Raw genomic sequence first — 23,648 nt, forward strand, 5'->3', positions numbered from 1 at the left:
CACATTTCTGATCTCTTCTATTTAATTCTATTTTATTTCACATTTTTAAAATGTTCATTTTGACACACTAAATTGGTTTTATGACTCAAAGATTGAAAAATACAACAAATGTTGGCGTGGATGTGGAGATGGGAACACTCATACACGGCCGGTGGGACAGCAAACGAGTACAACCTCTATGGAAAGTGCTATGGAGATATCTCAAAGAACTAAAAGTAGAACTACCATTTGTTCCAGTAATCCCACTACTGGGTATTTACCCAAAGGAAAAAAAGACATTCTATAAAAAAGATATCTGTACTCAAATGCTTAGAGCAGCACAATTCCCAATTGCAAAGATGTGGTAACAACCCAAGTGTCCATGAATACATGAGTGGATTAATAAAATATGGTATATTTATACCATGGAGTACATTCAGCCATAAAAAATGGTGACCTAATACCTCTCGTATTAACCTGAACGGAACTGGAGCCCATTCTTCTAAGTGAAGTATCACAAGAATGGAAAAACAAACACCATATGTACTCACCCTTAAATTGGTACTAACTGATCAACACTTACATGCACATATGGTAGTAACATTCACTGGGGATCGGGCGGGTGGGGGGAAGGAATGGATGGGTAAATTCACACCTAATGGGTGTGGTGTATGTTCCCTGGGGGATGGGCACACGTGTAGCTTTGACTTGGGCGGTACAAATGCAATTTATCTGACCAAAGCATTTGTACCCCCAAAATATTCTGAAATTAAAAGGTTGAAAAATATTGCTCTAGAAGATATATTTTTAAAACTTTCTCTAGAATTTCAAGGTCAGATACAATTCCTAAAAATTAATTCTCATACCATGAATTTGTATCCCAACAAAAAAAGGGCACTATCAAATAATCAAATAAGTCACAAAGACTAACATACAGCCATGGCAGCTGCTACTTGGGGAGTGGGTGGAAAGTAAACCTAATCTCCATCAGCTTCCCTAAAGCCTCCCCAAGTAAATACTCAATTTAAGGAAAACAGCATTTGCTAAACAAAACAGCTTGGCAGCAAGTCCCTGGCACCCCAGCTCCCTTCTGGCCAGAATCTAGCCCTTAAGACTCTCGTCCTATATAGAAATTCTAGAGCTTCTACTTGCAATAAATATTTTTAAAGTATTTCATGTACAGAGACTTTAATTAAATGTGTTAGGATGGCAATGACTTTATTAAAATAAGTAAATGAAAATCAAGATAAACTGTTTTAAATAACATGTTTTGTTTGGTATAAAAATCTCTCTGAAATTTGCCAGCCTTCACTTAAATTGTGTTGTGTGTTTGTGCATGTGTGTGTTGAGTGTGGGAGAAGTGTATTGATTTATCCCAGATCCAAACAAAGCATACAGAAGTAGATCAGTAGATCATCAGTTAAACAGTATCTCTTTTGGTTTGCCCTTGAAACACTAGTGGCAAAGGCAATATAAAACTTTTCCTCGCCATGAGATGTTTGTACAGTTCCCACTGAAGGAAATGTGACAGCAACCACCATCACTACCTAGCAGCAAGCTAGCGATGAACAAACCCCAGTGTCTCCAGAGTTCTTTTAAGAAATGTGTTCCCCTGATAAGACTTAAAGTCAGAAATGGGCAGAAAGATCAGAACATCCCTTTTCCAACCCGTGTCCACAAGCAGTTCTCCAGCTCTAAGAATGCAAACTAAAGTACAAGAATGTTTGTTCATTTAAGTTCTTGGGCCAACTAACTACCTTCATCATTTCCCATCCAAGAAGCATGTCTGAGTTTAAAGGACTCAATTTTGTGATGTTTGCCTCAAATTAACAGACAACTTTATAAAACATTAATAAATCTTCCTGTCTTTCCCAAAAGAAATGTTTAGCACTAGAGAAAGATGTTCTTTTTAGAAGGATAAAAATGCAATTTTCCTGAGAAAAGGGAGAGAGTCATACTCACTATTTATCAGCTCTGTCCAATAGAACATTCTGTGATGATGGACATGTTCTATAACTGCGCTGTCCGATACAGTGGCCATCAGCCACCTAGTACTGAGCACTTGAAACGTGGTTGGTAATGACCAAGGAACTAAATTTTAGTTCATTTTAATCAATTTAAATTTAAACAGTCACATGCAGCTAGTGGCTACCATATGGGGCAGTATAGGTTAGATAATCAATGTAAATCCTCAACAAAGAGTGCTAAGAAATTGACTCTTCTTACACTGAATGTCATAATTTGAAAAAAATCATATTCTGTCTATACCAATATCCAGTTTTCAGCTTCCTAATTAATATTTAAGGTTTCCTCAGAAGTGGTTTTTCAACAAAGTTTTGGCAATTTTTATTCTAAAAACATGAACATACCAAATCTACTGAGCAAAATTCCTTTGGCAACATTCAATTTTCAATCTGTGAAACTTAGGCATAGGAAAAGAAAAAAAAAATAAGCCCATCTACCTACTGTTACAAAGGGAAGAAATGAAATACATAATCCAAAGAAAGGCTAATATAACCCCTGAGATGGTTTTATGAGTACACCTGTTCATTAACCCCTGCTTAGGTTTGCTGCTTTAAATCAAGTTGTGGCCTTCTACAAAATTTGTTCGTATTTGTTTGACCTCTTATTCTATTACAATCAGACTCTGACCAGACCCTCTGAAATCAAGTATTCTACCTATAGGAAAACCATTTAAAATATTCACATAAATATTCTATATTTAAATGAGACAAACTGATCAAATTGTCAAAGTGCAGTAGCCTGAAGAAGAGCAGATGCTTTATAGAGACTAAAATATGCAGATCGTGCCAAGACCACTTCCCAAGCAGGTGGCAAAAGAAACCACACAGTTCTATAGTCAGCAAGGAAGAGACATCCCAAGAAAATATACTTAAAAATACACTGCAGCCATGTTATGGCCATAGGATAACTAACTTCAAGCAGCACCACTGCACTCCTTAGGACCTCAAGGTCAATGCCAAATTCATTTTTTTCACCTTCTCATCATGCTAACATTTATACATAAATATAACATACACACAAGCACAAACATTTCAGTTATTTCATTGTGTTTAAGTGGAATGAAATTCTAGAACCGGTTTCTGAAAATATTAACACTATGAGCTCATTTAAAACAAGCAAACTTAAGTATACCATACTTAAGAACAAAGCCACTAGTATCACATAGCATATTTGGGAATGCTCAGACTATACCAAGCAAAGCAATCCTAAGACAGCAGTACAATTCAGGTAAGAATTCAGCACCACAGACCAGAACTTCATTTTTTCTCTGCCACTGCTACTGCTACCATCAAGTCCTTAAAAAGGACTAGAAGCTCACTTACTGTATCCAAAGAGCATTTGAATCACAACAAGACAGGTGACAAGGAAGCAATGCACACACTATCCCAGGGGCTTCAGCTCTTGCATAATAATAAATGGCACTGCCAGAAAAAGAAAAGGCTTCATTTGGGGCAACTGAAAACACTCAGACATAGCAAGAGTCTTACAGACTCCATAAAAGCTGTATACTCTTAGTCCTTTCCTTGTGTGTATGGATAAAATCTGCAGATGCAGCCTAGGCAGGAAAGAGGAAGACAGAGAATTTTAAATGGAGAACTGCCATAGCGCTTGATCCTGACAGCACCCTCCTCACTGTTCCAACCTATGAACTTGCAGACTCTACTGACCACAGCATCTGCCCCAGGATTTCTAAGCAGTCTGCCTACCAGTTATAAACTTCTGTGATTAAAGCCTCCACATCTGACAAGTGCTAGAAATCTCGATGTTTTTATTATCCTAATTCTTAGGGGGAAAAATTAAATAAATGTAATAAACTATGCAGAATTTTCACAGCAGAGGCATAAGTTCTCAAAGCACATAAGGTTTATAACAGATAATAAACATTACTTCTCATTTAGTTCTATAAAAGTCCACTTCAGAATAGCGTTACTCCTGCTGCTCAAAATGCAATTTAAAAGCAGAAATAGAAATCTATTTTAGGACACTCAGAATATAAATTAGCATAACATAGATAACAATTTTTTTACATTTAATGCTCTCATTTATGAGATAAAATATAGATTCCAGTAAACAAAAGAAACATACATAACAGAAAAGAAAGCCATTTTTTGCTTGGCTTAAAATGCCATTAACACAGTATGATAGCACATTATATGAAAACCTTATTAAACTATCTTAGCACAAATATGGTCCAGTGATTTTCTGAATTTCCAATTTTGTGGGCTACATGTCTTACATTTTAACTTTCTAAGCTCTCAAGTCCTATATAGCATACTATTCCCTATGAGAGGTTTTGCAGATTGGTTTTAATAAATGAATGTCAGTCACATTAAAAACATATTATTGAAGGAATTTATCAACATATAATTGTGAAGTTACACTTCTGAAAACATCAGGCTTCCTAACTGAGATTCTGAAGAGAAACCCGACAGAACTGTCTTCTATTTATTTTTTCAATAGTCAAAGCATAAAAGCATCTTCAGCCCAAAGTATAATATACGAGGTATATTTAATCATGGCTCCTGACTTAAGCAAAACATCACAAATCTTTTCATATGCATTAAACTGAAGTGCTCTCGCTCTTACCTGTATATCCAGCATACCATCCCCAGGAAGCCACCATTCCTAAAAGCCATTTATACATGACTCCTTCAATATACCAGAACCGCTTACTGTCCAGCACGCGCAGGGGCTGAAGTATAATCACGTAGCAGATGTAGGATGGAATAGCAACCAGGTTGTTGGCGACCATGAAGGCAAATCGCATCAGTGCTTTCACCAAGATCCAGCCCAGCCACGGAGCTTCTTCCAAAGTCACAGCCATTCTCACTTTGGAGTCTGTCCTGTCTTTCTGGGGTGAAAGAAAAATTCTCTTAAAAATTAGGAAAATGGATTAAACACATCTAAATAGTTACCAACAAGGAAATAGCCTCCCTCACCGAGGCGCAGTACCTCGGCGATCTCTCCGGGAAATTCCAGAGAGGGACAGACAGCGAGGCCTCGAGGAGGAGCCGCGCAAGGTCAAGGGAGCTGTTCACCGAGGCACGGGTATGTCACAATATATTTAGCAAATGATAATACGGTTCCCACTCCCTGATCGGTGCCGTCCCCGCACCGAGTGTCGCTGCGGTCGTCTGTTTGGACTTCAAGGGAAAAAAATACACCCACTTGCTTCAGACTCCCTCAGTATCTCCAAACGGACGACACGAGTGAACGACCGAAACGGAGACCTCTCGGTCGGATGTCCCAGATACTGAGAGCCTCGGGCTCTTCACCAGCCCGCTCCCATTCCTGCACACGGATGCATTCCTTTGAAAGGTCCCCGGCGTTAGCGAAAATAGTTAGCTCACAATTCTCATTTGCAGCAATAGGGTTTTTGTTTTCCTTTTTTTTTTTCTTTTTTTTTTTTTAGAAAAAAGGAGAGGGGCCTAGAAAAGAGAGCTTAAAAGGTGAGAGGAAGAAAGTGGGGGGCTATAAGACGAAAAAGAGGAAGGACAGGAGTAGGGGGAGGGGAGCAAGAGCCAGCAAGAGGTAAAAGCAAGGGGCCAGGGATGACGAGAACGAGACCTCGGGCCAGAGGACGGGGAAGCGGGGGATGATGGAAGAAGCTGGGACGAAGAGGCGACGGCAGCGCGGGGGGCGGGTGGAGCCGGCAGCGGTTTCCGCGGCTGTGGAAGGGGTCGGGCGGCGGGCGCGGCCCGCGCTCCCGGCTCACCTCGGCGGGCGCGGACTGCAGGCGGCGGCGGACCGCGGGGGCGGGCGTCCCCCGCCGGGGGGTCGCGGTCATGGACGCTGCGGCGGCCGAGGCGGCCCGAGGCGCGGCGCGAGCGGGCGCGCGGGCGCCCTACTCCCCTCGCGGCAGCCTGCGGACAGAGGGACGGCGGGGACTCAGAGGCCGGACCTGTCACCGGGGCGGGTCCCGGGGAGGCGGGCGGATGCCCCGCGCCCCCGCCTCCTCCCCGGGGCCTACCGCGCCCTCGTCCCTCAGGCCGCTGCCGCCGCCGCCGCCGCCCCGGGCCACGCGACGACGACACCCCTTCCCCGCCCCCACGCTGCCGCGGGCCCGGCACCGCCACCGCGCCCGGGCCTGCGCCCGCCGAGCCGGCGGTTACCTCGCGCTGGCGGGGCCCCGACCCCGGCTGCGGGAGCCAGAGGAGCCGGAAGAATGCATGGCCGGCGGCGGGGCCGGCGGAGGGAGGAGTCGGCGCTGGGCCCCGGCCCCGCTCCGGCTGCGGCGCGGCCCGCGCCTGGTCCCCGGCGGCGCCGAGACTCGGTCCCCAGGGCCCGGCCGCGTTCGCCCGGGCTGGCGGGGAGGGGCGGCGGGAGGAAGCGGCGGGAGCCGGGACTGCGGCGGAGCCGCCCCCAGAGCGCCCTCTAACGGAAGCGCGGCGGCCGCCGCCGGGCCCGCTCGCCCCGCCGCCCGCACCCTGACCCTGTGCGCCCGCGGTCAGGCCCCCCGGGGCTTCCTGGCCTGCAGGAGCCCAGAATCGAGGAAAAGTGCCGTTCGGAAAGGTCTAGGAATAAACACCGATCCTTACAGCACACGAGGAGCGCTGTGGTTCAAACTGAGAGAGCCCCTTTCAGCCAAACGGCCGCTTTGCGCTGTTAGGGCGCCTCTGCCCAAACTGGGAGGCCGTCTCCTTGAAGAGTGAATGTCCTTTTTCATTCTTAATGAAACCCGTTTGCACTCATGGCTTTTCTTCTGAATCTCTCCAGAGTGTTAATGTCTAGAGTTTTAAATCAAGTCTTTTGAGCACCACAATTCTTATTTCTGGAAAGCACCTGGAACATTAATGACACTTTCAATTTCCCATTCATTCCCCTCCCACTCCCTAAAAAAGGGAGTCTGGTGGGAATGAATGGTTTACACAGAGAGACTGAAATTTGGTTAGTCACGAAGGCAATAACCAAGTGCCTGGCATTAAGTGCTCAGAAACTGGTGGCCATGGGAATGCCTAGACAGGCCTGGTTACTCTTGGGATACCAGGGCTACATTCTGGTTCAAAGGCTGGACCACCTGAATTAGAGAAATAGCCCCATGACCTGCCCACTTGTACCTTCCCAAATGACCTGCCTAAATTTCGGTTTTAAAAAACCCAACTTATAAAACCTATGTCCCTTAATCACACCTGTAAATGGGGGATAGGGCAGATTTTACACTCCTAGGGAACTGCCATGTTTGAGTCAGAATGCCATCTATTCTGCCTACTTTGAAAATGTTCATCACTGTGTTTATTTTGGACTCTCAACTCTCTCTCTCTCTCTCTCTCTCTCTCTCTCTCTCAACTTCAGTTCCTCTTTGGTCCACAGGTGAAGGAAAGAAAATTCACCTTATGCCATGTGAAAGAATATTTTCTGTTTCCATTCCCTTTGGTGATGAAGAAATAAATGAAAACACAGAGCCTATCTTAAGTATTTATTAGATTCCATTCCATTTATTATTAGCTTATTTTTATTTATGTTATTTATCTATTTCATTAATATTATATTTTAATGGTACAGAACATAAAATGGCACAAGCCATGTCAGGGAACTTTCCATATAAGCTTCAACTGATACGTAGCAACAGAAAAGTCAGATATGCCCATTCTATTCCTTGCATTTTTCTCTGTTAATTTTGGTGCCAAGGTAGTAAGATCTTTAAATAAATCTCATGAATGAAATTATATATGTACTGTAGATTATTATTCAAAATATATCATTATATTCTTAAGCAAGATAAGTGAGGCACATATTTCTTTCCAGAATCAAGAGTAAACTCCCCTAATGATTCCATTCGGGGCATCTCATTCTGCTTTCCCACCTGCTGAGTAAACACTTGCTGACACCTGGAGGGAGATAGCTTACAAAGGGATTTACAACTGGTTCCTGGATCACGGAACATCTGCCAGAGGAACAGACACACCAGCACTTGGTGAGATATAATTAGTACCAGGCCCAGAATTAGTTTAGAGGCCCAGAAAAGAGCCAGAGGTTAGACAGGACTATGAATGGTAGGTCAAAGCTTTAGTGTGCAAAAACATCACTTGGGGTTATCTACCAAGGAGACAGAGTCTGAGGCCTCAAACCAGACCATTTTAATACTCCAGGTCCAGTGGACCTGGGAACCTGCTTTTTAAAAAGTATTATGATACTTTTTAAAGGATTCTGATGCGGGCATTATGCAGACCTTGCTCTAAGAAACCCTGACCTAGAGGTATCCTGAGATAATGACATCCTTTTCTAGACTCTTCATAATTCTAAATCATTTGATCATATCTGTTCTCATCTGTATAAATCTGCTAGGGCTGCCATAACAAAATACCACAGACTAGGTGGCTTAAACAACAGAAACTTATTTTCTCACAGTTCTAAAGGCCAAAGTCAGAGATCAACATATTGGCAGGTTTGGTTTCTTCTGAGGCCTGTCTCCTTGGCTCCACCTTCTCACTGGGCGTTCATCTGGTCATCTTCCTGTGCATTTACTTGTCCGGGGTGGGAGGTTGGGTGGGTGTGTGGGTATATGTCTCTCCCCTAATCCGTTTTTATAAGGACACCAGTCAGATTGGATTAGGCCCCACCCTAATGACCCCATTTGTAATTTAACTACCTCTTTAACATAGTGACTACCACACTAGAAAAAGATTTTTTTCTTGGGGCCATGTGTTTTATTACAAAAATAGAATAAAAGCTTTGAAAACAAAACAATCCTTTCTAATTTAATGAAAAATTTGTTGTTTTTTATTGTTTTCTGTGTATGAGTTATATGCAACTTGAAAAATAGTTCACATGGCTCAAGGTAAAGAGATGTGTGAGTTACACATGCTTCACGAGGCCCCGGGCTCAAAACTAGTGTGAGCTAAATACAACTCACATGGCATTTAATGTGTTAAAGGCCCTATCTCCAAATACAGCAGCATTCCGAGGTACTGGGGATTAGGACTTCAACATATCAATTTTGGGGGCACATGATTCAGCTATAACATCATCCTTCTACTTTTTACACTGCAGAATTCTGCCGTTTCAGTAGCTCCTCATGGAAAGGATATGGAAGCCCTAATCTCCTTGATCATTTCAGGTGTTTTGTTGACTGACTCCGATCTTTTTAGACTTTTCTTAAAGCTCAGCGAACAGTATAACACATTGTGTTCCAGGTATAGATACGCCCTGGTTTTGTGCCAAGGGTGTAGGAGGAGGGTTATCTTCTTAACTTTCTGATCACAGAAACATTCCATTTCAAGATAATTCAGCACCTGTAATAGATAAGGAACTGCCTTTGGGCTGACCTCGTAAGGAGACAATTCCATATGGTGCTTATATTTATTCCTTGAATTTCAAAGTTCGTTTTAGTTGTATATCTTGTATTCTTTCACAATACCTTCCTCTTGCCCATACTACAACTTCTTTGCCTTGTCACCTTTTAACCACTTAGGCAACCTCCTGCAATTTTTCTATAGCTTATTTTCACTGCACCATGGGCAGAGAGATGTATAAATGCTCTGAATCACTATAACAGGAAGATCAGGATGGCTAGTTCTTCAGGATGGACTGATCTATAGAAAACAAGGACCTTCTTCAATGACTAATTAGCTTCCAGTCCTCTATCCTGCTACCTTAGAGCCATCTTCATAAAACACAAACATGAGGTCAAAAATTTCAGAGCCTTCATGTTCACCCCAATAGGGAGACAAATAGACCCCACCCTATAGCCACAAACATAGTTTCTGTTACAAAGCTCGCACTTGAACCACAAGAGTATGGTTCTTTGAAAGAGAAAGAGGACTTCTCATGTTTCCTGGAGTCTCCAGACATTTGAAAACAATCTAACCACAACACCTTAAAAGATTTAATTCCACCCATCTGGTCCACATACACACAGCAAATTAGGTTATAACCAGGGAGGGGCTCCCGTGGGCAGAAGAATCCTCCTGGGCCCTCTCTTTTTCCTAGTGGCAATTATAAAAACATTTCACCTACCTGTGCTGGTTTCTGCTCTAAAGCTCCAATGAACTATTTCCTCTCTAGGGGGAAACGCTACCAGCGGTTTCAGAGATGTGCAATGATTCGGCACAGGCCCACACGTCACCAGGAAACAGTTGCAACCTTGAAATCAGCAACCCAAGAGAGTCGTGCATTCTGACTGCTGCCAGCTTTAACTTCAAACGAAAAAGGGAAATATAGACATGGACGTTTTCTTCTATAGTAGTATCAGTAATCACTTTATATGAAATGTACTAGGGCTTATAACCGTAACATTTTTTAAACAGAGAGGGTCAAATCAGCCAGACTTGACTGCAACTTTCTTTAAGCCATTTTAGCAACTCTTTTTATTGACAGGATTGACCCTAAACAACATTGTGAAGTTAACAATCTCGCGTCCTCCAGGCTGCTCTCCTGTTCAGCTAAATCCCCTTTTCCCTTCTTAAGACTAAAATTATCCCCAGCTTCCAAAGGGCCCTGAAGACTCCACAGAGGGCCTCCCGCTCCTACTCCAACGGTACACTCTGAGCTGGAAACTCCTTTCCCACCTGTCCAACACTGCATGTCCTTGGCTCAGCCAAGGTTAACTAATCCATGCTGAGGTGCTGATGGTTGAAAAAAGGTATTCTCTCTTCCTAAAGTATTAACATGTTTTTAAAGAACTCCTAAATCCCCCAAAGCCTTAACGCATTTCTGCTGGTGGAGTCTGAGGTGTTGTAGTGGATGAGTACACTTCCGAGATGTTTTGGAGAAGGATATTTCAGCAAGTTCCTCCCCTCACAGAACCTACAAAGTCACACAGTACACCCACGAATAAGACAAGTTCAGGTTTAAAATTGTATCTTCCTAACATGAGAACCCAAATAATGACATGTTATTGCTGACAATGTCAAAATAATAATAAAATCACTGGCACTCGGTGACCACTTTCGACATTCCAGGCCATGTTCTTTGCGCTTTCATGCAATTATTCATTTACTCTTCACAACGACTTTAAAAGGATCATATTGTTACCCATATTTTACACATGGGGAGATTAAGCAGTTTGTCCCGGGTCACTCAGCTAGCAGGATTCCCAGTTCTCTGGTGCTAGAGTGCATGCCCCTGGGCACACACCCCAGGGCCTCTCTAGGAGCAACTGGCACGAATGCTATTCTCCACCAAGAGAGATAGGAAGTTTCAGACGATCTACTCTTTTCCAGACTCATCTCTTAATACTCCTTCCTGGCCCTTCCCCTACCCCTTCCCTGCCCACATTATACTGGCCACACTCGGAAAAGAACGAATTGTGCAACTTCACTTTTTCTGCTCATGCTTTTCCTTTCTCTGTGTCTATTTGATCATATTGATTCCTTGTGGTCCAGCTAAGATATCAAAGGATTTATACCCTCAACTTCAGAATTTATTGCATCTTCCTCTGGGTATACACTTCTGTGACAGTGCTTACTATATTGTAATTGCCTGGATGTTTTCTATTTTAGGTTTTTGTTGAGACTGGGGGCTCCATATCACCTGTGTTTTTTATTATTGTTTTCCCAGCATCTAGCTTTGTGGCTTATGTGCAGTAGGAAACATATTTATGAATGCAATGTTTGTTTAATTTATTCAAACTAATTTCTTTTCATTTTTTTTAACAATAGGATACCTTGAATGTGACATCATTCATTGTGACATCATCATTCAAACCATGACCAGAAGAAATCATGTTGCTAATACTTCATTTTAAAATTTATTTCAATCTTTTAAAAATGATTATTTTAGTAATATTCAGAGGCTAGAAGTACTACAGCTGAATCACTAACTGCACAAAACAGTATTACCCCTTTTATTATTAAAGTATCTTCTGTCCTCCATTTTTATCACCTATTCCAATCCATCCTAGGTAATGCAGTTGTTGTATTTTTCTTAAAGTACTATTTTTAACATTTCATTTTCCTCTCCAATTTTTAACATTGTTTTTTCATGTTCTACCAAATCAAGTCTGAATGTCTCTATCTGGTTTACTTCAGGGCCTGCTATACCTGATTCCTTACTCATTATTCTAGAGTTTACCAACCAATGAGCTGTGCACCCTGGTATGCCTCAATTAGGTTCGGGTGGCAGCATTAGCAAGCTGGGTGCCTCCATTTGTCCCATACTATTCTTACCATTTTCTTTGGTGAGTGCCATGACATTGAAAGGTTGGGAAACACTGTCAAATTCTACTTCAGTTCTCATTACTTCCCAAGCAGACTCCTCTACTTTTAAAAGAGCGAATTCCTACAGCCTCACTTTGGAAATTTCCCCACCACCAGTAACGCCAACTCTTCTTTCTTCCTGGCCATCTCTTAACTACCAGGTAAAGGCTGTCTCTTTGCCCAGGATTCTAGAGACTCTTCTCTGAATAACTACCGCACTTATAGAAAACACCACACATTTTTGACTTAGTTTTTCACTTTGATACATTCCTTCTGCATGCCTGTTGTAGTGGAGAGCCACAGTTAACTGCCCAAATAGGAACCTGTAGTTTGAGAAGATCCTGGCGTGCAAACTATACTCCTTTGAGAAGTTCCATGTGCACAGCTCCATGGTACTCCATTCAGACTGCAAGCCAGTTCCAGCCCCTCCATTTCACCTTTTTACCTGCTGGTCCTTTCATAGCTTGATCCTTTTATTTGCGTAGGGGGAACAATGGAATAGTGGCCATTGACCCTTTCAATCATTCTATCTGTCCACACTCCATCCTCCAGTTTGAAGCCAAATCTGCTTTTTTCAGCCGCTCTAGCGCTTTGGGAAAGCTAGGTCTTCTTAAGGTACAGGCTTTCCCTTAGTTTCCAGCCAATATTGCTCTCCTTGCAGTCACCTGAATTCCAGCTTGGCAATGTCCCTGGACTCTGTGCTGAGAATTTCCCAGAAATGACTTCTTTCTGGAAACAGTACCCTGACTAGCTGCTACTTACTCTCTTTCCTCTGCCCTCATCTCCATCCCCCGGATGGAGACCCACTGAATCTCTCATCTCAGGTTTTCTTTCAAAATTCCAAGTCCTAGCATTGACAACACGCTCCTAACTTTCTCTGGAATCTTTTCTCCACAAGTATCTAAGTTTCTGGTGTCCCCAAAAATTCAGGGAAAAAAATCATCAGACCATCTTTGTTCTGATGTTGGGGGGCAGTGGAATTTAGTGATGTGTGATAAGAGAGCGAATTCCCCTATAGAAAAGGAACACAGGATAATTCCACTTATGAGTGGGAGAAATCAGGTGTGGAGAAGTTATGCAGCTTGTTCAACATACAGTGGATCAGAAATAGAGCTGGCGTGGTCTTAAGGTGACCAACTCATGCTGGCTTACTGAGAACTTCATAGTTTTAGTATTGAAGGTCCCAAATCCCAGGAAACTCCTTAGTCCTGGCAAATGTTTGGTGACCAGATGTGGTCTCCTGACTCCTGGTCTCCATGCAGTCCCTTAGTCAGGTTACAGAAGTCTAGCTTCCCTCCCACCATTCTCGTTTTGCTCTGCTATACCTGCCCGTAATGATCTGATACATGAGAAAGTTAACAAGCCATTCAGGGCTGATAGTGGTATTTAATGTCTCTTCTAAAGCGTATTAGTTGTCCTTCCCTGGGTTAAATTTCCCCCTCTTATCCAAGCCTTCTGCAGCACAGCTTGGCTCTTTCTGTGGTTCTCATCAGCTTAAATCAGAAAGGGTTTGAGCAGAACTTTTCACTCTGCTTCTACTCCAAGCATGTGTTTAAGGTTAATTTATTATTTGGGGGACTGAGCCTATTGCCTGAGACTCCGTTGTAATGAAAGTCATGCCACCTTGCATTTCTCCAGTGCTTTGCAGTTGACAAAGCTCTTTTACACACACACACACCATTGCTGGATGCTAACAGCAGCAGCCTAAGTAGGCAGATACTAATTGGTTGAAAGAAGTAAGCAGAGTAAAGAAACAACATTTCTTTACACATGATTTTCTCTTGAATTGTCTTCAAGCAACATTTTATGAAACATAACTTCAAATCCTTTGTTTCTCTTAAACTTTGTCTTCAAAGCATAAACTGAAGAAGCAGAGATCTAAATTATTTGGAATTAGCTGCTGGCAACCATACAGCCTTGAGAAACCCCAGAGTGGGGCTGAGGGATCCTGGACCATCTCCTGCTCTGAGTGCTATGAATCCAACAAAGCCATGGGCAAAAGAGTGATGCTGAAATGCCACATCTTTTATTTTTTATTATATATTTTTTTGAGACACAATCTCACTCTGTTGCCCAGGCTAGAGTGCCATGGCACCAGCCTAGCTCACAGCAACCTCAAACTCCTGGGCTCAAGCCATTCTCCTGCCTCAGCCTCCAGAGTAGCTGGGACTACAGGCACACACCACCATGCCTGGCTAATTTTTTTCTATATGTTTTTAGTTGTCCAGCTAATTTCTTTCTGTTTTTTTTAGTAGAGACAGGGTCTCGCTCTTGCTTAGGCTGGTCTCGAACTCCTGAGCTCAAACAATCAGCCCGCTTCAGCCTCCCAGAGTGCTAAGATTACAGGCGTGAGCCACCGCGCCCGGCCCGATCGTGCTTTGTCTTCAGGATCATACTGGTAAAGTCATGTTCCATCTCCTGTTACAGTTCTTCAAAGAAATACTTAAGGATCTTGATCCCATTTGTTTAAAATTTCCATTGGAAGCTCTGCTCTTATCTGCAGCTGATCTGGGCACAACAGTTTTGGCACTCATCAAGTGAAAAATTTACTCAACTTAAATTTTTCCGTCAGAATTGTGTAACCCGAACCAATGGAGATGTCTATGGTGTTGGCTATTGTTTGTGCTGTTAATTGTTCATCCTCCTCAATTAGGACACAAATTAGATGAATTTTTTCCTTGCAAATTGATGTGGATGGTCTGGCACTGCGGGCTTCATCTTCAACCTTGTCTCATCCCTTCTTAAAATGAGTTATCAATTTGCAACCTGCCAATTTCTTTGGGTCATTGTCCCTATAAACTTTTCATAAAGTATCAATGATTTTACCATTCTTCCACCCAGGCTTCATCATGAACTTGATGTTGGTTCTTGCTTCAATTTTAGCAAAAGGCAGATTCCCAGTCCAGCTCTGTGAATACTGACAGTGAGACTAATGTCTGCCTAACTCACTTCACAGGGTTGTTGTTGAAGGTCCAGTGAGCTAGTTCTCAGGCTTTCTTCTGTGGACTGGCTGTCCGCTCTGCAGTGGACTGGGCTTCAGAAGAATGGAAGTGCCAGAGGAGGCTGAGCTCAGCAGTCCCTTGGGCAATGCCCACCTCTTTTTACTGTAGTCAGGTCCCTTCCTTGGTTTCATCAGGGATAATTCCTTTCTTACTTTAAAACTGTTATGACATTCTACCTCATCAAGGAAACTCTCCCCTGCTAAGGATGGATTTATCTTTGGAGAAGGTATATCCAGACCTCGCCTCGCCTGGCACATGCAGGTTGAAGAGGGTCTGAGGATCTGGGATGGGAAAATCACAGCAGTGCTCAGAAAAATAAAACAGGCTATAGCCTTATCTTAGTCACGGAGCCAAGGCTTTGCCTCCAGGATGGAGGATTAGCAGGGGGAATTTCATGCCTTGTCATAATGTTCATTGCATTAGCTGCACCGCTGCTTTCTTCCTTAATGTGCCATTAAAGCTTGACTTCGTAAGAGATAAATAACATGTCATTTTTATGATAGTCAAAGCCAATAATCTTAATGTGTAGGCTCAATAGCAGAGAGGAAAGAGTATGGCCTGATTGTCAGATTGTCCTTGGGTCCCAGTCTTGGCTTTATCCCTTAATAACTATATGACCTTGGCAATTTATGTAACCTCTCTATGCCCCATTTCCTTATCTCTAAGGAGTATAATTATAGTAACACATAGAAATTATTGTGAGAATTGAATAAAATATATACAGTGCTTACCACATGATAAGCACAGGATACATTTTCGCTAGTAGTAGTAGTATTCTTCAAGTCATTTAGTTGAGTAAGCTAAGAAAATGCATTAACCAATGAAAGCATTATAACTGATTTTTATTTGAAGTTCACCCCAATGGTTTACAAGTTTTAATATGCATATCACCAAAAATGATTTTTAAATGAAAATTCCCAGGCTCTACACCCCAGAATTTCTGATTCAGTAGTCAGTGGCAGATCCCATGAATCTGTCTCTTTAGCAAATATTTTACTCCAGTATTCTGATTCATGTGATCTGTAGGCACTTTGTAATTTTGATATAATCTCAAAGTTATAGAACAGTTGTAAAAATAGCACAAACAACTTTCATTTATGCTTTACCAAGATTCATCAATTTTAAGAATTTTGCTATATTTGCTTTATCAATCTCTCTGTTTCTTTGTATCTCTATATTAAATTTTTTTCTGGCCAGGCACGGTGGCTCATTCCTGTAATCCTTGCATTCTGGGAGGCTGAGGTAGGAGGATTGCTTGAGCTCAGGAGCTCAAGACCAGCCTGAGCCAGACCTCATTTCTACAAAAAATAGAAAAATTAGCCAAGCGTGATGGCACATACCTGTAGTCCCAGATATTGGGGAGGCTGAGGCAGGAGAACCCCTTGAGCCCAGGAGTCTGAGGTTGCAGTGAGCTATGATGACACCACCGCACTCTAGCTTGGGCAACAGAGTGAGACCCTGTCTCAAAAAAAAAAATTTTTTTTTCTACATTATTTGACAGAGGGTGCATATCATGTCTCTATACTCTTTAAAACTTCAGTGTGTGTTTTCTGAGAATAAGAATATTCTCTGTGCATAATCACTTGTTATTAGATTCAGGAAATTTAACATTGATAAAATACTTTAATGTACAATACAAATTCCAGTTGGATCAGTTGTCTCAATAATGCCTTTTATAGCAACTTTTTCAGCCTAAATAGGATTCAACCCAGGACCACATATTATATTTAGAATGACATTCCTTTTTTTCCTTCAGTCTGGAACAGTGCCTCAGCCTATCTTTGTTCTTTATGACATTGACATATTTTAAAGAACAAAAATCAATTATTTTATAGACCATGCCTCATTGCAGGTTTGGCTGATGTTGTCTAGTGATTAGATTTAGGTTATGCATTTTTGGCTGGAGTCCTACATCAATGATGTGTCCTTTTCAGAGTGTCATCTCTGGAGACACATGGTATCCACTTGCCTCTTATTGGTGAGATGAACCACACTTAAGAAATACTTGACTACTTCGAGAAATATTTGACTAGCCACTTTCTATTCTTTGTTTTTTTTTTAGACAGAGTCTCACTCTGTTGCCCAGACTAGAGTGCTATGGTATCAGCCTAGCTCACAGCAACCTCAAACTCCTGGGCTCAAGTGATCCTCCAATCTTGGCCGCCCGCGTAGCTGGGACTACAAACAGTGCCACCACACCTGGCTAATTTTTTCTATTTTTAATAGAGACAGGGTCTTGCTCTTGCTCAGGCTGGTCTCGAACTCCTGACCTCAAGCAATCCTCCCGCCTCGGCCTCCCAGAGTGCTAGGATTACAGGCATGAGCCACTGTGCCCAACTTCTAGCCACTTTCTGTTCTAAGAGGCCTCAGAATTTAAAGTGGTCAAAAGAAACAAGACTCTTACTGCTCTGAATTTTCTGATTGATTGTTGGTTTATTAAGAGGCTTGTCTAACTACTTACTGCCTAGTTACTTCAAAAGATGATCACGTATTAACCACAGCTGCTATTACATTCAAAACCACAACACACTTTCATATCAACATATATAATTCTCCACCGTCAGCCCCCTCATTTTATTCTCAGTAACTCTGGATCATGACTTTTATTTTGTACTTAATAGAGGTAATCTATGCGATGTATGATACGCCATGACTAAATCTGTCCATGCTCTTGGTGGTATTTTGAAGCTAGTAGAGAAAACTTAATTTCTTGCGTCACACATTTAACAATAATATAGCTGCTTCCTTTTCAATGGTATGCTTGAAAGCATTCACTTATTTTTATTTTATCTCTAAAATATATGTATCCATGAGCTGTAATTTATATTTTACTTTCTCACTTGTATTTCTACGTAAAATCTCTAGCCTGCTGTCTCAGTGTACCTACTACATTGCAGACTATTCAGTTCCCCTGGCATCCATTCATTCATTCATCTGAAAAAGAGTTCAAAGATTAAGAAAGAATATGGTCTGTCTCAAAGAAGCTAGTATTTGTTGATTACCGGCTTTATGCCAGCCACTATTGCATATATCCTCACAACAGAGAGGAATGTTTTTGTTATCACCATATTACAGACAAAGGAACAGAATGAAATCACTTGCTTGACACCAAACCACCACCAAGTGATAGAACTAGGATTTAACCCCAGGTCTCATTAACTCTACATAAACTCTTTCTGGGTACCATCTATAAAACTGCAATGGTAAGATCAGAGTGAACAAAAATAAGTTCATAAATTTCAGAATCCCAGAATTAGGATATGATTTTAAAAATCAAAAGTGCAATCTAAGGTCAAATGAAAGCATTACTTTACTAATGGTCATTTACCTCTTTGAACCCTTCAGGAGAAAAGCAGAAGAAAGTTCATAGTAGATTCTTTTGCAAACCTTGAAAATAAAGTTGAAATCCTTATATTCCCCACTTCATCCCACCTACCCTTGTTCTTCTTTCCACATAGGTTCCTCATGAGCAGAAAACACCATGAAAACGCCGTGGGAACCAAAGCTGGGGAGAGAAGCCTGAACTGTAATTGATGAATCGCTGGAGGCTCAATGTGGACAAACTTGAGAGATAAAAACCCCAGGGGGACCCAGTCATGGGGATGGAGCACAATATTGTGAGATTTACCTCCTGGAGCTCAAATAGTTTCCCACAGTGAATATCTGAGAAAAAATCCCCCTGTGCTTCTGGCAGGGAGAGGGGTGAAAGAACCATTATAAAATACATCAGAATGTTCTGTTCTTCTTAACAAGGTCTGCCCCCAGGAGAAACCAAAACCTGCTGGGGTTTTAACAGAGGCTAACCAATCTGGAGGAAGGGAGATAGCCACCTCCAACAACCTCTAGCCTCTGCTCTGGTAAATTGTGATTCTCTGTATCTGCCCGTCAGTCCCTCCAATCTTGGGGCAGTGGTTAGCCTTGTGACCTCACTTCTCTGGTGGATCTAAGAAGAGTTTCTGATTTTTCAGTTTTTCAGCTTGTTACTTCTTGTTAGGATGAGGTGGGGACTTCTGAGCTCCCTCCATACCAGAGTGGAAACCAGAAGTCCCCATATTATTCTTTTTGAAGTGCCAATCACCCCGTCTTCCACCTGTGAGAGAGCCTCTCACATCAGCTCCCAAGTCCTTTTGGACATGACTTTGATAATTTTTAATAGCTTCCTTGATATCCGGAATGTTCCAGGCTCATTTTGTAAATCACTTGCCCCAGACCCGGAATCAGCTATTTTCCCCCAAAACCTGGTTTCTTTTAGGGGGGAAATAGTATTTTAAGACTGCATTCTCAGTGCTAGCAGTGCTCATTACCACTGGATTGGTCACTGTTCCTAGGATTCTAGAAACAATGATACTTCCACACAAATTCAAGGCTACAGGGTTGTTTTGTTGTTTATTACTTTCTTTTGACTTCTTTATATTACATCTTTATTGCATTTTTACATTTTTTACATTACATCTTTATGACATTTATATTATCTTTATTCCATGCCAAGAGTCCTGGTTCCTAAGGACACATGGGATGACAGAATTAGAAAACTTCATAATTACTCACATACTTTATTCAACATTGAACAGTCAGTATCAGAATACTAATACTAACTACCAATACAATTATAGTTAGTGAGAACGATTTAAAAATAATTTCTACATATGTGTTCACTATTCCTGCCCAATTCTATTTTTGAAGTTTTACCGTATCTATACTGCCTGAGCATATAGATAGTATAAACTATAATCGCTCTTTTAATTCTCATTTAGTCTTAGTTCTACAGGATAAAGTATTGAAATTAGGGGTTTTCTAGACCCATGCAATTAAGACTTGGACCCTGAAGTAAATCCACCACAATTTGGGTTGGCCAGATACTCATTTTATCAGAACTGGAGGTGAGGACTACTTGACTACAAACTTTGCTCCTCAAGGTTAGACGGATGCAACAAGGATCACACAGGCTATTTCCACTAGTTGCTCTCTTTAGCACACTTAATAGAGAGTGTCTACATTATCAACATCATTACTGCTGTTGTTCCAGGAACTAAGATTCCTGACAAATACTATGCCTTCATTCTAACAATGAGGACCAGAAGGAAGGAATCCAGTGGAATTCTTCCAAGTAGACTTCAGAATTTCTAGAGCATAGATATGTCAACAGGAAAAAAAAAAAGACATGTAGAATCATTAACAAGGAAATAGCATGTGTGATGACATTAAGGAGAAACCAAATAAAGACAGAATATTAAGAGCCTCATAATAACATTAATAACTAATCCTGTACAAAGTGATAGACACAATGCTAAATGCCTTATCATAGCATTATCACATTTAATCTTCACAGCAATGTTACGAAGTAGGAACTATTTCCTACCATTTATAGATGAGGAAACTGAGCCTTTGCAACTTTCAATAAATTGCTCAGTATCACACAACCAGGGCTAGGACTTAAGTCAGATCTGTCTGACTCCAGAGTTGGAGCCAATTCACAGTATCAATAATAATTACTACTTAATAAATATCACTGATGTGTCAGACACTTTATATACATTATCTTTATTCCTCGCTGTAACCCCGAGATGTAGCTATTATAGATATTTATAGGATATTACCTTATTAACTATTAATAGTATCTTGACGTAGAGTCACATTCAAAAGTATGAAAGCTGATATTGAATTCCCTCAAAAGCAAATCATCTTTAGCATCTCTATCTCTCCTCCTGCTCCTCCTCCTGTGAGAATGGGCAGTGGGGGAAGAGTGGATAGAGTGTGGATGTCAAGGCCAGACAGGATCGGATTTCAACACAGTTGGGAAAACAGCAACTAAAGAGATCTTCTTACAATCAATTCTCTGACTCCTTTGTAACCTTCACTTTAGCGTGCTGTGGATGGCCACAGCAGCTTGTTTGTCAGGGAGTAGGGTGAAACCTCAGGACTCTAAAATGCACCAGAGAGGTTAGAGGAGAAAACGTAGAAAGAGGTAGTGTTAGAGAATTAACATAATTCAAAGAAAGATCTGAACATTGTTCTTTGCAAATAACAAACCTGAAAATCCAGAAGAATAAGACAGAAACTTCCTATAGAAAACATGGATTTCTAGAATTAAGGAATATGCCGGGGAAGACTTTCATTAATTTGGGGGGGAAAAAAAGACATACTTCTAATGTTATTATGCAACTTGTCCTCATTGCTTAAGGGATGGTTTGAAGTTCTAGTTTGATAATAATCCAAACTTTTTGCTTTTCTTCTTACCATTGCCTTCTTCAGACCACTTTATTTTTATCTGCAGGATTACCAGTGGGTGGGCAAGGAAAGAGTGAAGAAGATAGACTTGTGTCCAGAAAGAAATTCTGATAAAATATTTCCTAAAAGAACAGTGAAGAGGATGAAACCACTGTTTAAAATTAATTTTCTAGATTACCAGAGTGATTCCATCACCCATGATTGGAAGAACACTTGGAGCCAGCATGGAGCATGGGGATTCTGTTGGTTCATTGGCATGACTTGTTTGACTAGGGTATTAACTACACATACCTTCTTAGTTTGCAGTTTGCCTCTTATTTGAAGCTTCGTAATATAAAGATTAGAGCACATGCAGCCATCCCGAAGGACAACTGGAACTCAGGAGGAGATGAGTACAGTTTTCCAGGGGAATAGACCAGAAATGTCCCTTCTGCGTTGCCTGATTGCATCACACGTGATGTCATCAATCTCCCCAAAAACTCTACACTAGGGGAATTCCAGATGAAAATATGTCTATTCTTGTTAGAATGAAGGCATTGTACTTGTCAGGAATTTTCGTTACTGAAACAACAAGCGGTAATAATGTTGATAATATAGACATTCTCTATTAAGTGTGCCAAAGATAGCAATTAGTGGAAATTGCTACAACATATCATCCCTGGTGCACCCATCTAACCTTGGGGACCAAAGTTCATAGTCAAGTAGTCCTCATCTCCGGTTCTGATAAAATGAGTATCTGGCCAACCCAAATTGTGGTGGGGTGACTGCAGGGTCCAACTCTTGATTTCATGGGTCCAGAAAACCCCTAATTTCAACCCTTTATCTTAGCAGGTTGCATGCTGCTTCCATGGGCACCCCCTGCTGATGTTATGAAGAGCTTGCAGGGTCTACCTAACTCCACCCACAGGATCAAGAGAGCCTGTGTTTAGTGGCCATTACCCTGAGTCAGCCTTGGCCTCGGTCTCTCATCCTCTGCAGTTCCCAGCTGAGTTCACTGCTGACCCCTAGGCAAGAGGAGACCGCAATTCCCAGCTTTGTTCCGGTTCACTCTGTAGCTCTGTGCAACGCTCCTCCACCCTTCCTTTTGTGGCGGTTTTGAAATGTGTCTACTGATTCTTTGATCTGCCTCCCCTTGTTTATGAGCTGGACTTAGTGACGCGTTTCTAATCGACAGACTATGACAGAAGTAATGGCGTGTGACTTCCGAGACTAAGCCATAGAGGACACGTGGCTTCCATCTTAGCCACTCTTCCCTGAATCCCTTGCTCCGGAGGAAGCAGCTGCCACCTCATAGGAAAGGTCCGTGTGGCGTGAGACTGAGGCGTCCTGCCAGCAGCCGTGTGCGTTGAGCTGTCTTGGAAGGGGATCCTCAAGCCCCAGCCAAGCTTTAAAATGACTGCAGCCCTGTCGACATCCTGACTGCAACTTCCTGGTGGCCTTCAGCGGAGCCACACAGTGAAGATGCTCTCATCTCTGAGCTAAAAAAACAAAAACAAAAACAAATCTGTGAGATAACACATGTTTGTTGTTTTAAGCTACTAAATTTTGGAGTCCTTTCTTATGCAGCAACATGTAACTATGATACCCCCCAAAGGGTCTCAATTTAGCTCTTTCAGGTCAATGTAATTCAGTGACTCTTAGCACGGAAGGGCCCAGCCAGCAAAGATGATCGAGTAAGACAAATCTCTTTATTTTACATGTAGGAAAATACTTTTTTTTCTTTGTTTTGTTTAATTTTGTCTACTCAAAGCAATGCTTTTGAATCTTGGCATACAACGTGGATGCTGGAGTATACAAAAGTATCCAATGCCCTGGAAAGGAAACCCATTATGCAGCTTTTAAACAGCAGCTTTTTGCTTTGTCTAAGTTGGAGAGTTTCAAGAGGCGTAACTGAACAGAAATATAAAATGGGAGAGGGGGGCAAAATTCAACCCATAACCCTCCCCAAATTACTTTGAATTTTAGATTGCACAGCTTGTGCTGGCCGACTCAGCAAGGCCAGAGACGGACCACAGCCTTTGCTGCACACGAGGGACTCACAATGCACAAACCTGCTTTACCTTCCGTTGTCCAGGAGTGAAGGGGCCTTACGTGACTGCCCCTAATTGACTCCTTTGAAAAGCCAAATATTTTGATTTAAAAAAAACACCTCAATAAACCTACGTTGAATTAGACTTTGATTCCAGGATCAGCTCCCTCTTCAACTCTTGAGTTCCAAAAAGTCTTATAGGTTCATTTCCAGGATGAGCAAAGCCTGAGCAAGCCATTAAAGCAGGAG

At 41.8% G+C, this 23,648-nt stretch overlaps 1 protein-coding gene and 1 long non-coding RNA gene across 7 annotated transcripts in view; one reads left to right on the plus strand and one right to left on the minus strand.

The window, feature by feature from the left end:
* The window catches only part of LPGAT1 (lysophosphatidylglycerol acyltransferase 1), a 65,669-nt gene extending 55,679 nt beyond the window's left edge, over positions 1-9,990 (minus strand). For 2 of the 5 annotated variants that reach the window (XM_045536454.1, XM_045536457.1), the window contains exons 1-2: positions 5,720-5,867; positions 4,591-4,855 (exon numbers count right to left, since the gene is read on the minus strand). In XM_045536454.1, coding sequence (XP_045392410.1) covers positions 4,591-4,855; positions 5,720-5,791 — 337 coding nt within the window. In that variant the 5' untranslated portion in view covers positions 5,792-5,867. Of the gene's footprint in view, positions 1-4,590; positions 4,856-5,719; positions 5,868-6,116; positions 6,219-9,960 lie in introns of those variants that run through there. The other 3 variants (XM_045536455.1, XM_045536458.1, XM_045536456.1) reach the window with 3 other exon arrangements.
* On the plus strand, positions 4,999-22,360 carry LOC123627066. 2 transcript variants are annotated; one of them, XR_006731113.1, is made up of 3 exons: positions 4,999-5,052; positions 18,601-18,759; positions 22,349-22,360. It is a non-coding gene; the product is annotated as an uncharacterized LOC123627066 (long non-coding RNA). The 2 variants fall into 2 exon arrangements; XR_006731114.1 differs by lacking the exon at positions 4,999-5,052 and adding an exon at positions 7,882-7,918.
* The last annotated feature ends 1,288 nt before the right edge of the window (positions 22,361-23,648 follow it).

Source organism: Lemur catta, chromosome 23, assembly GCF_020740605.2.
Source record: "Lemur catta isolate mLemCat1 chromosome 23, mLemCat1.pri, whole genome shotgun sequence".
Lineage (NCBI taxonomy): Eukaryota > Metazoa > Chordata > Mammalia > Primates > Lemuridae > Lemur > Lemur catta.